The 12,629-nt window shown below is 41.1% G+C and overlaps 1 protein-coding gene across 2 annotated transcripts in view; it reads left to right on the top strand.

The window, feature by feature from the left end:
* cpe (carboxypeptidase E) overlaps nucleotides 1-7,607 on the top strand; it is a 29,529-nt gene extending 21,922 nt beyond the window's left edge. The window contains exons 5-10 of one of the 2 annotated variants that reach the window (XR_013932361.1): nucleotides 130-312; nucleotides 2,359-2,498; nucleotides 3,289-3,388; nucleotides 5,106-5,224; nucleotides 6,031-6,676; nucleotides 6,708-7,607. Coding sequence is in view for 1 of the 2 variants with exons in the window: in XM_080417684.1 (XP_080273810.1) it covers nucleotides 130-312; nucleotides 2,359-2,498; nucleotides 3,289-3,388; nucleotides 5,106-5,224; nucleotides 6,031-6,129 (641 nt within the window). In the remaining variant the exon portion in view is untranslated. Of the gene's footprint in view, nucleotides 1-129; nucleotides 313-2,358; nucleotides 2,499-3,288; nucleotides 3,389-5,105; nucleotides 5,225-6,030 lie in introns of both variants that reach the window. The other variant, XM_080417684.1, reaches the window with a different exon arrangement.
* The last annotated feature ends 5,022 nt before the right edge of the window (nucleotides 7,608-12,629 follow it).

The raw sequence follows: 12,629 nt of genomic DNA, 5'->3' as shown, positions 1-12,629 counted from the left end.
AAAAATAAAGGGGTGTATTATACTAGCGACCCATAGAAATTGGTCCGCGACCCACTTATGGGTCCCGACCCACTGTTTGGGAAACAGTGCGTCTAAACACTGTTTCCTCTAATCCACTCCCTCCTCCAGGTTCCACCCACGAGTACAGCTCCAGTCCAGATGACGTGACGTTCAAGTCCCTGGCCAGGGCGTACTCCATGTACAACCCCGTCATGTCCGACCCCAACCGGACACCCTGCCGCAAGAACGACGACGACTCCAGCTTCAAGGAGGGCATCACCAACGGAGGGGCCTGGTACAGCGTCCCGGGGGGTGAGAGACCTTTTGATGGTGTTTTAAGGATACTGGATCTCAACCTTTTCAGGCCGTGACCCCCCCAAAATAATCATATTTGAACTGGGGACGCCCTCCCCCACCCTGACAAGCACTTGAAATTGTAGGAGTCGAGGCATTCAATTCAGTTTGACTCAGTTCCGCAAATAGATATTGTGAAAATAGCCGATCTACAAGCTCACAACGCCTCGCATTGCGAGGCGTTGTGAGCTTGTAGATCGGCTATTTTCAAAAATGTTCCCTCATATTATTTGACAATTTGGCCAACGTTTGAAAAGTTTTTATAGTATAGTTTTTGTTGATTACTTTTATCTCTAGACAGAGTGGGGGGGAACAGAGAAATCTGAGCCCACAACATAGTAACTCATTAACTCAATCTATAGTTAAAGGGATTGTTCACCCCAAAAAATACTTATTTTCTATCAATTACACACCCCATGAAGCCTTGAATTCATGGAGATTTTTTTGTTTTTGTCGCATTCCTAAACCAATAATTTGGTGCTAGATGCTAATGTCTCTGTCTCTAGATGCTAGTGTCTTCTACCGGAACCGCCGCCGGTCATCAAATTATTGGTTTAGGAATGCGGAAAAAACATTTTTTTCAAGTCTCTATGGGGTGAGAAAAAAGGTCATTTTGGGGGTGAACTATCCCTTTAATTCCCTTATAAGGATTTATTCATGATATTCATTATTCTCCTGCTGTAACTTAGTGTCACACCTCTGGTTCCCATTTAGAAAGAATAATAGAAATGTACCTTCATACTTACTGTAAGTGAGAGTATGATAAACAGTTACACTTAATCATACGTGAATGTTGACAAACATAACAGCAAGCTTACACAGTAGGACACATGATAACCACTTGTTTGATTTGGCTAATAACTACGGTATTAATGTGAATAAACAAACTCTGTGTCCCATCTTTGAGGCGTGCTTGAAGATCGATAATCTGAATGTCATGGGTCGCAGGCCATTTGGATGGAAGCGGAGCTCTCCCAGTTGCTAACTTGTCACAGCCTGCGAATTATGGCATTATTTTCAGTTTGCACCTGGTCCATATTTTGTCCTGTTGTCGGGTTACATGTCAGGAAAACATTCTCAATCCGAGACACTGTGTCTAAGAATCTAGAAATGAATTGGCTAATGTGCGTGTGTGTGTATGTTTGTGCACAGCAGTATACTGTATCTGTGTGTGTACGTGTGCACGTGTGTGTGTGTGTGTGTGTGTGTGTGTGTGTGTGTGTGTGTGTGTGTGTGTGTGTGTGTGTGTGTGTGTGTGTGTGTGTGTGTGTGTGTGTGTGTGTGTGTGTGTGTGTGTGTGTGTGTGTGTGTGTGTGTGGCACGTAGTCTGCAGTGGTGTGTTTAAAAGGGGCATTTGACCTCTGGGGTCAACTGCTCCTTCTCCCTTCTTGGCCACTCTTCTTCATATGCTTGTGGAGTTGTGTCCATATGCATCAGCAAAATAGAGGCCATGGTTTGGATCAGAGAATGGTTTATTCATAGTGGAATATTCAATTGATAAACCCCACCAAAGTCTTTACACTATAGAGAATCATACACTTGGATTCAAGGAAAAACTGAATACAATTTGGTGGTTCAAGGTCAAATGTGAATGTGAAATGCTCTTTTTTTATTTATTGATTGAATACTTTATTAGTCAAAGATGTAAACAACACGGAAGCACAGTAACACTTGGGCTAAAAGGATAACACAATAAAAGTCCTGGGGACTTGTTTCCACTGTGGTCCTATGTATTCAATTAATCAACAGAGCATAACATACATTCATACAAGTCATCAAAAAATACACGCTATATTCTAATTAATATTTATGACCAATTCAAATTTAATTATGACAATTTTTCACTTAATGTCTAATAGGATAAAATGAAGTGAAGATTTTGGTGGTTAAAAGCCAAGCCAGGTCAAGGTCACTGTGACCCATTCTCCCTCATTCAATGCATTGATAGCATCCGAATCAGGTGTCTCCCTATCCTCATGTCTCTTTCTCTCTCTGTGATCCCAGGCATGCAGGACTTCAACTACCTGAGCAGCAACAGTTTTGAGATCACCCTGGAGCTGAGCTGTGACAAGTTCCCCAACGAGGACTCGCTGAAGGGTTACTGGGACCAGAACCGCAACTCACTGGTCAACTACATCCAACAGGTACAACTCACCATCATTTCTGAAGCGTACATTGTTACAGTACGTCTCACGTCACGTCACGCGCACCAACATAGAATTTCATAATTCCATCACTATCGTTTTATTTATGAGTATATTTTTACCACTGCGCTAACTAAACCCAACTAATGAAAGCCCAGTACACACCAACGTTTCCCAATGTGACAAAACCGTTGCAGTGGTTTGAATTACCCCATTGTAGGTTGACGCATGCCGGCTCATTGCCTCGCAAGTGTTTCAACTTGTCCAATCACAACAAATAGTTGCAACGCATTTCTCTACAAACATGGAGAACATGCTCAGATGTTATCTCTTTCTCTCTTACTCGCACACACACACAAACAAACGCACACACAGTCTAGCATCTAGCTTCGCACGCACACACCTGCCGAGTATAGGAGTGACAAAAATAAAGCGAGCAAATGGGAGAAAAGAAAGGAGGGCGTATACAGTAGCTATTTCATATCTTTATACAAGAGTATAAAATATATTATATTGTTGTGTCGTGGCAGCTCGGCGCCTGGGTGTGGACTGTCCAGTTGCAAATGCAAACCACAGTTTTAGGATTCTGTTACAAGTGGCTGCAAGTTGCAAGTCGCTGTGTTGCGAATGTTTGGTCTGGACTGGGATTAAGGGAATTAAGTGTACTTTGCAGAGCAGTCAGTAAATGTTTTCTGTGTGTGTGTGTGTGTGTGTGTGTGTGTGTGTGTGTGCGTGTGCGTGTGCGTGTGCGTGTGCGTGTGCGCGTGTGCGTGTGCGTGTGTATTCCTAGGTTCACCGAGGTGTAAAGGGCTTTGTGCGAGATCTGCAGGGGAATGGAATCTCCAACGCCTCCATCTCTGTTGAGGGCATCGACCATGACATTACCACAGGTACACGTCAACCCAACACAATGTATTGAGGACGGTCTTCTGCAAGTTGTATAGATATATAGATAGATAGATCGATCTATTATATATTATGTAGTATTAGTAAATTCAGGTTCTCAGAGAAATCACTGCTTAATTAATCGATGATCAATCGATGACGTGAACAATGATTGAATCGATAATGTGCATCCCTAATCCAAAGGCAAAGTAGATACAGCGGCCTACAAAATTACAAGACATACTCAAAGATAATGCAGACAAGGCTGTGCTGTGAGTGGAATGAGGAGAAAGCCACAGAAGGGGAGAGAGAATGAGAGAGGAGAAAGATAGAGAGAGATAGAGGGAGAGAGAGGTCCATGATGCCCCATGAGGATTTTTTCCTTTTCTTTTTTTTGTATGTGTGTTGACCTGCCCACCTGAACTCGCGTCAAGCTCTAGTGAAGCATATCCAATTTGCGGGACTCGCGGGTTACAGGTCAACCCACGCATCACTACTGTCTATGTTCCTTGGACATTATTTTAGCATTATTAGGATTATTATTTTACCATCTCAGAGGTTGATGTTGTAATGCCTCCATCTAGTGGACTTGACAGGTACTGCACCAAAGCCAATTTCCCCACTTTGACCTGGATGTACATTATTTATTATTGCTATAATCATCAGCAATAGTTATAGCGACATAAACAAGGACTACCAGGAATAGTATTTATTCTTTCGGTGTTTTTTTTTCTTCTTAGATTTATTTATTCAGCACAAAATGTAAATACAATACAAAAAACAGTACACAAAAAATAAAAAGGAAAAGTGGAGGCAAGAAGCCCAAAGGGCTTATACGAGGCCTCTACGTATAACATTAAAAACATGAATATAACATGATTTGGAAAACAGCAAATTATGAATATATAGCATTACAAATAACATGATTGCAGTATACAAATAAAAATCTACAACATAGTTGAAATTCCTGATTATGCCTGATTATCCATGACAAGATTACAGATTATAATTAGCCAACATAGTTGACATATCTGATTTTACAGGGTGTCAAATCCATATTGCAAACAAGCAAACAGGGAAATAGACAAAAATAAACCAAACAAAAAAAAGGTTATCAGGGAATGTGTGCTAATGAATATTAAAGTCAATTAGTCTATTCACTAGTAAGAGACCACACCTCTACTTAAGTTTAACGACTTATTGAAACGAAATGAGATGAACGTGGAACGGGATGAGGAACCCAAGGTCGGGTGACACTGAGGGGAGTCGTCTAGGCTCCGTCACTGTCCCCCCTGGATTCCTAGAGAAGTAGAGACAGAAGGGAGAAGAGCGAGAATCGAGGGGGAAGGAGGAGGTTGGGGTGGAGGAGGACGAACTTGAAAGCAATGAAAGGCAGAAAGAGCCGATCTACAAGCGCAGTATTCACGACCCATGTTTGGTCTGTTGTGGAGCAGAACAATACAGGCGTTGAGAGATCACAGGTGTATTTATACTGTGGTGATTGCAACAAGGATTGGCTGAGGACCGGTGAGCGGAGGCAGGTGTAGTGGACGGGGGTGATTATGAATGGGGAGTGGCTAATGAGTGAAGGTAGGTGTGGTAGAGAGGGAAGCGATTGAGGACGGGGAGTGGCTGTGATAAGCAGAGGGTGGTCTCCACTCCTGAACCTATATATATTAAATGTACTTTACAACTACATTTAATACTCTTGTCATTCTACAGCCAAAGATGGGGACTACTGGCGTCTGCTGGCCCCTGGGAACTACAAGGTGGCTGCAACTGCCCCTGGTTTCCTCACTGTCATCAAGAAGGTGGCTATTCCCCACAGCCCCGCCAGCAGGGTGAGAAGCTCTTTACATACATGGATCTGTACAACTGACTGTTTCTCAGCCCACTCATCTGACCACTTGTCGCTGCCATGTTAAGTGGTCAGATGGGTCAACAGTTTTCTGAAAACCTTATGTTTCTATGTCAGTGGTTATCAAACTTTTTCATGTCAAGGACCCCCAAAATGATATGTATTTGGACGCCGACCCCCATCTCAAAATATTTTGTTCCAGCCAGGGACCCCCAGAAGCAAAGATTTGAGTTAAAAATGTTCACTTTAAAATGTATGTATATATTCAAAGATTTGCACACATTTTCAAGATTTTTCAAAAATAGCAGATCTACAAGCTGAGCTTGTAGATCTGCTATTTTTGACTAGCCAAAGTATAAAATAGTGGTTAAAAGCTAATATGGCACAGATGCTTTCCCGGTTTTAATGGGTTAAGTTCCTGTTTATTGGTATCACAATCGTTTTCAATGCTTTAAGAAACGTTCTTTTTATATTAATATTATATTAGCAATACATTTTCTTGTGTTTTGGCAATTATTTGGGGGCCCACTTGCAATATCCTCACAGTAAACTGATGAAATGTCATGAGAAACATGCTAATGAAGTCAATTGTACTCTTTCCTATTCCCATCTATTGGCCTGTCTGTCTGTCTGTCTGTCTGTCTGTCTGTCTGTCTGTCTGTCTGTCTGTCTGTCTGTCTGTCTGTCTGTGTGTGTGTGTGTGTGTGTGTGTGTGTGTGTGTGTGTGTGTGTGTGTGTGTGTGTGTGTGTGTGCGTGTGTGCGTGTGCGTGTGTGTGTGTGTGTGTCAGGTGGACTTTGAGTTGGAGTCTTTGATGGAGAGGAAGGAGGAAGAGAAGGAGGAGCTCATGGACTGGTGGAAGATGATGTCAGAGACACTCAACTTCTAAGAAGCGCTGTGATTGGCTGACAGGACCGTCCATCCACCATGGGACGTAACATAATTCACCTCCTGTGGTCCCACCCACTGTAAAGGATATAATATGTCTGACGTCTGTTCTTGTTGTTTTATTGGATTTATTATTTAATCGATTAATTGTTTGATTATTGTTCATGATCGGCCTCATGCACCTGTAGATCGTTATGAGACTCATTCTGCACACACAGACTGCGCACACAGACGTAGAAATACACACACACACGCGCACACACACACACACGCGCGCGCACACACACACACACACACACACACACACACACACACACACACACACACACACACACCCCCACACACACACACACACACACAGAAATAGGACATTTTCCAAGCAGTTTTGTTGGTAGCCCATCATTGTCAGTTCCTGTGGTATTGTGTTCTTTCTTGTACAGTACATGTCATCACGACATATCCATCTATATAACCAACGAGTGACTGAGTTAGGTAATGTAAATGAGATGCTGACGTCACAGCACACCGGACAACGTCCATACGTAGATGTTTTTCCTATTTTACTGGAGATGTCTCCAGGCTTAAGTGCACACACACACACACACACACACACACACACACACACACACACACACACACACACACACACACACAGTGCAAACAAACAAACACACACACACACACACACACACACACACACACACACACACACACACACACACACACACACAATGCTCTCAAAAACACACACCTAAACATTTCCTAGTACCCCCTTAAATAATTATCCCTCTCTTTCCCTCTCATCCTCTCTCTTTCCTCTCTTTTTTGCATCTCTCTCTCTCTCTCTCTGTCTTTTGCATTCCTTTGATGTAAAAAGAATACAAAGCTATAGTTCTGACATCGTCAGGGACATGACAAACTAAGTTCACTGTAAACCCATCACAACACATGCTCTCTCCCCTGTGTCTTATTGATGTTGAAGTTGTTTTTAACCGAATGCAGCACAGCTTTTGATTTCAGCACAAAGATGTATGACTATAATATATACTGTATTTATGAACTAGGTCATAACAAAGAGATGTTTTTTTTTTTTGTAACATAAAAGCTAAATAAGACAGGCAGACCAAACCAAGGCCATATCTACTCTGTCCTATACCCTGTATGATTTTGGGTCTATGCTCTTCCCAAAGCCATGTAAGCACACCACACAGGGATTAGTATAGGCAACAAGCTATACAGCGGTACTACATCACTTTGTATTAAAGATCAGTGAATATAGACACAATTGGAGGTTATTTACTGAATGGAAATGGGTATATGACGTGCAACCATCAGGCAGATGCAGATTGAACGTGTCCCGAGACAACAAAGTGATTTCAATGAATGTAAAGGTATTATAAACACTTATAAATGTAAAGAAAAATGAACTGATAATAAGTACATAAAATCATCAATAAAACTACCCCTTTATGTTATCAATCTGTGCATTGTTATCTGTTTTATTTTTGGTCTCAGTTGAATTGACTGAGGTTTTGAACCTGTATCCAAGTAAGTTCCACTGAACAGGGGTGCTTTTTTTCCAACAATGCAGTGATTGGCTACATTTCCTTCCTTTTGTACACATTGCACACACTGTTTAACCATGCGTGTTAATTAGTGTGGTTGCCCGAATGGGCAACCAGACTATAGTACTCTACCGACTTTATTCTAGATAAACTTTTTTTTCAATCGCTACTCCTCCCACAGTTTATTTTTCCCAATTTCGTGGCATATGTCATATGGCTTCACCGGGAATCGTGTGCTTGTACTTTGCTAAGAGATTGGTTACATAGTTTAATTGATATTGATTTATTAGTGCATTAAATTTCCCCATCCACTTTAATGGGAAAATGAAAAAACTCAAATTCAAGTATTTCTTTCTCGGAAACCGTAAGTGCTAGAGTTACAAAACTTTGAGGGGAGGTTCATAGTTTATTGCCAAATTATTTAAACAAATATTAAACCAGTCGGCCTCATGGTGGCGCTATAACAGCCCACTTTACCTTTTGGCCTATAACTTTTGAACCGTAGGTCGTAAAATGAAAAAATCTTTACCCCTGGATTCCTTGGGTCATGACGCAACTCCCCATATAGACCACGCCCATTTGCGTCTGGATAGATTTTTTTATATTGATTTATTAGTACATTAAATTTCCCCATCCACTTTAATGGGAATTGCAAAAACTCCCATTCAAGTATTTTTTTCTCGGAAACCGTAAGGGCTACAGTTACAAGACTTGGAGGGGAGGTTAATAGTTTATTGCAAAATTATTAAAAAAAGAATCACACCAGTCGGCCACATGGTGGCGCTATAACAGCCCACTTTACCTTTTGGCCTATAACTCTTGAACCGTTGTAGAATAAAAACATCTTTTCCCCTGGATTCCTTGGGTCACGACGCAACTCCCCATATAGGCCACGCCCATTTCCGTCTGGATAGATTTTCCACCATTTTGAATTTTCTTCAAAACACAAAAATCGGTACACATGATCTATGGACCCATGCGATAAACATATCCAAGCGGAATTTTGATAGTCCATACCGTTCGGCCGTAATTGGATTCCAAAGTTAGCGGGAGGGGCCTGTTTTACAAAAAATGCCAAAAAACACGAACGAAACGTCTAGTCAATCCCAAATTTGAATCTCATGTCGAGGATGGTTTACTCAACAAATCCCCAAAAGCATTTCCACTTTGACCCATAGGGGGCGCCACAAATGCGCAAAATGTAACCGTTTGATGCAAAAACCTTATGTTGGGGGGATCAATCCTCTCAAAATGAAACGCAAGTGATCTCAGGAGTTACGTGACATTGTAATTGGCGCAGCCTCCGACGGTATTCCTCGAGTCCCGACAGCAGCGACCCGAGACTCGCGTCAGCGCAACCACACTCTGCAATTGCCCTGAATTGCGACGCGTCTAGTTTGTGTCCATTTACAAATAAAAAACGTTATCTTAAATAAACAGACAAAAAAGAAACGTCAAAACACAACATAGTACACATACCAAAACCACACTATACTATTTTAATTATTAATAATAATAATAATTGAATTAGTCCCTAACATTTTTGTGGAAACACTGAAAGTGTTATTACGTATAGTGTTAGTGTCATGGTCAGTATCCTGTCAGTACCATGTAAGTAGCTATCAGTATCATGTCAGAATCATGGTCTGACTCTGTATCATGTCAGTATCATGTAAGTATCATGTCAGTATCATGTCAGTGTCATGTCAGTATCATATCAGTATAATGGTCAGTATTATGTCAGTATCATGTCAGTATCATGTAAGTAGCTATCATGGTAGGTATCCTGTCAGTATCATGGTCAGATCATAGCAAATAAAATAAAATTCATGACATCTATAAAGAATGGTCAGAGCATGGTCAGATCATAGCAAATAAAATAAAATTCATGACATCTATAAAGACAGACTTCATATTTATACAATTTGGAATTGAGAAGCTCTATACAATAGTAGTTTTTTCTAACATCATTAAAAATAAATTTATTATGCATGCACCTTCTTTGCTACTGTCGATAGATAGACCACTGGCACCAATAGCACCTGATTTTTTTCCACCAATGGCTTGCCTGTTTTTTTTTTTTTACTGATGAAATTAAAAGCAGTACAAAAGGCAATGCTTCTATGTCAAACTAAAAAGTTACGGTACCACCACAGTCATATAAAAGTATCTTTGTAAACATGACATGACATGATTATGCAATTGACAACAAAACTCTTCAGGAAACTGCCACTTCTCAAGCAGTCCACCGGCTGTGTGTTCTTTTCAACTGATTGCCGGTAGATTTGCTGTAGGCCTACAGTGTACTGCAAGTAGTTAATGGTTCTCTCCTATCAGGCAATTGTCCTAAGACTTGAAAACTGCAGTTATTAAGTCAATTTAAAAAACAAACTTATTTATATACTTATTTATATACTTATATATTTATTATGTAATTATAAACTACAGATCTAAATTGAATCTACTATACAACTATCATAAGTCAAATTATGCAATGTGAAGTTACTATGGAATAACCATGTAGACTTACTAGAGACCATGGCCTGTGGAGTTACCCAATGTTAAGGCCATATTATGCAAAAATAATAAAATAGCTTACCATAATTATTATGCAAATGATATTCAAATCATTCACAGACATTTCACATAGTAACTATGGTCCCATAGATTTACTGAACAAATGATTGATTGGATGTGCTAAAAATTCCTTCAAGTAAAGAAAGACCATACTGAGATAATTGTCTGTCGTGCCAAGGAAGAAAGCCTGAAAGTTAATGTTCACCTTCTTCTGATGCAAAATGGTGAATTTTATGTTGTTGATTCTGATGGATCATAGTGGTGTACAGGAAGAAAGGACACAGCAAGGGGTTTGGGACTTAAATACATTCAATACATGAGAAAGTGTTCAGGGGGACACAAGAACATTTAGGTAAAAATGTGGGGAATATAGAAAAATGACGCTTCACCCACTTTTATGATGTTTCAGGATTAGATATCTCAACTTCTCCCACTAGAGAAGTTGACCTTTGAAAAGCATAACCGGGGACAGATATTCCAAGACCTCTGGTATCCACTGATTTCTCAACTAAACAGTGAAACTACTAATTGATATGGCTATTGCTGGTATGTGGACAGATTCGCTGCCCACTATTGGTCTGCTATTTTGACACAAAGTGTATATGATGAGTGCTGTCCATTTGTTGATGATGTTGTTGCTGTTATTATTGTTCTTTATTTATTATTATTTATTTTTGGGCGGTGAAACCGCCCCTATAAGTGAGATTTGGAAAAATGTACATTTTCCTGCGCTGTGATCTGGGCCCAGGAAATTTGTAGAATTATCCTGCGCTGTGATTGGCCAATCACAGTCTATTCAGGACTGTGATTGGCCAGTGTCACATGACACATGTGCATAGCCCTATATAAGCAACCATAACTTGAAAAAAACCAAAAATTTGTTTTTTTCAAGTTATGGTTTTGTCCATCATAAAGAGTGTTTCAATAAATGTATTTATCTTTTGTACATGATTGGACTCCATTCAGTATTGTGATTAGCTAGCAAGACACCGCCCACTTCACACAGGGTGTGATTTTTTCTTTATTATTACTGTTCTGTATTTATTTATTTAGTATTGTTTGTCAGTGGGGTGGGGGGAGGGACTAGGGAATGGGAGAATTGCTGTGTGCTGTGGGGCAAGTATCTGCTGTACACCTGTTGCTCAAATAAAAAGACATATGGGGAATGTAATGGTATCTGGGACACCAATAAGCTCTGGTTCGGGTTTGGGTATCCCCGGGGTCTGGCACCAGTATGTTCTGGGAATGTTGTCTATACTGTAAGTGGTCATATGCCGTCAACAAGAGTTCTCCAAGCATCTCGGTCCTGAGCCAACATCTCCAGCTGTCCCCAAGTGTGGCCCATTTTCTTGGCATCTGCCTCCAAGTCTCGGCGCCAGGTGTTTCGTGGACGACCTTTCTTTCTTTTCCCCTGGGGGTTCCACTTGAGGGACTGTCTTGTTGTGTTTGAGGCTATTTACGGAGAGTATGGCCTATCCACCTCCGTTGGAGGATCTCTTCCTCTGCTGGTTTTTGGTTGGTGCGTTGCCACAGTTCTTTGTTGCTGATGGTGTCAGGCCAGCGGATCTGGATAATTTATCGCAGACAGGTGTTGATGAATGACAATGATTTTGTTTGTGGTGTTTACAGTGGTCCTCCATCATGTTAAAGATTATGATCTTTGTTGTAATGGCCAGGTCTTTTGTGCTCCAGATGTTTCTTAGTTGGAGGTAAGCTACCCTGGTCTTGCCAATCCTGACTCTCACATCAGCATCTGTACCTCGCTGCTTGTTCACAATGCTGCCAAGGTAGGTGAACTCATCAACCTCCTCCAGTGCTTCGCCATCCAGCATGATGGATGAAGTGCTGGCAGAGTTGACTCTCAGGGCTTTGCTCTTCCCTCTGTGTTGCTACCTTGCCGTGGTGGGGAGGCTTGTGTGCCTCCGTGAACCTGGGGGCTATACCGGCAGGGGTCATACCCCTGGCAGGTTTAACCAAGCCGGGCGGGGTTTCAGGGTAGAGGTCCGACGAAAGGCAACACCTGGTCCTCCAGGTTGGGGGTTGGGCACAGGGCTAACAAAACATGTTACAGATACGCAAACAAGAGTGGGCAACTTCACTGAATTGAAAAAGGAAAAGAAAAAGTATTTTCCACTATTCTGCTACTTTTTTTTGTATGCGCGGAGAACATGTAAAGCACCTTTTCTTATCCAAACATCCCCATTCTATTCCAAGACTTGAATTTAATCTCACATAAATATTGATTACTTTCAGTATAAAATTTTTGTTGAAGGTCGTTTCATTAATTATTGCACATGGTGGCTGTTCTGGCAGTGGAGAGACAGGAAACAGAAAGAGAGACAGTAACACACAGCCAATG

This window comes from Gymnoscopelus braueri, assembly GCF_963280865.1.
Source record: "Gymnoscopelus braueri genome assembly, chromosome: 2".
In the NCBI taxonomy this organism is placed as follows: domain Eukaryota; kingdom Metazoa; phylum Chordata; class Actinopteri; order Myctophiformes; family Myctophidae; genus Gymnoscopelus; species Gymnoscopelus braueri.
This window is presented reverse-complemented; position numbering and strand designations above follow the sequence as displayed.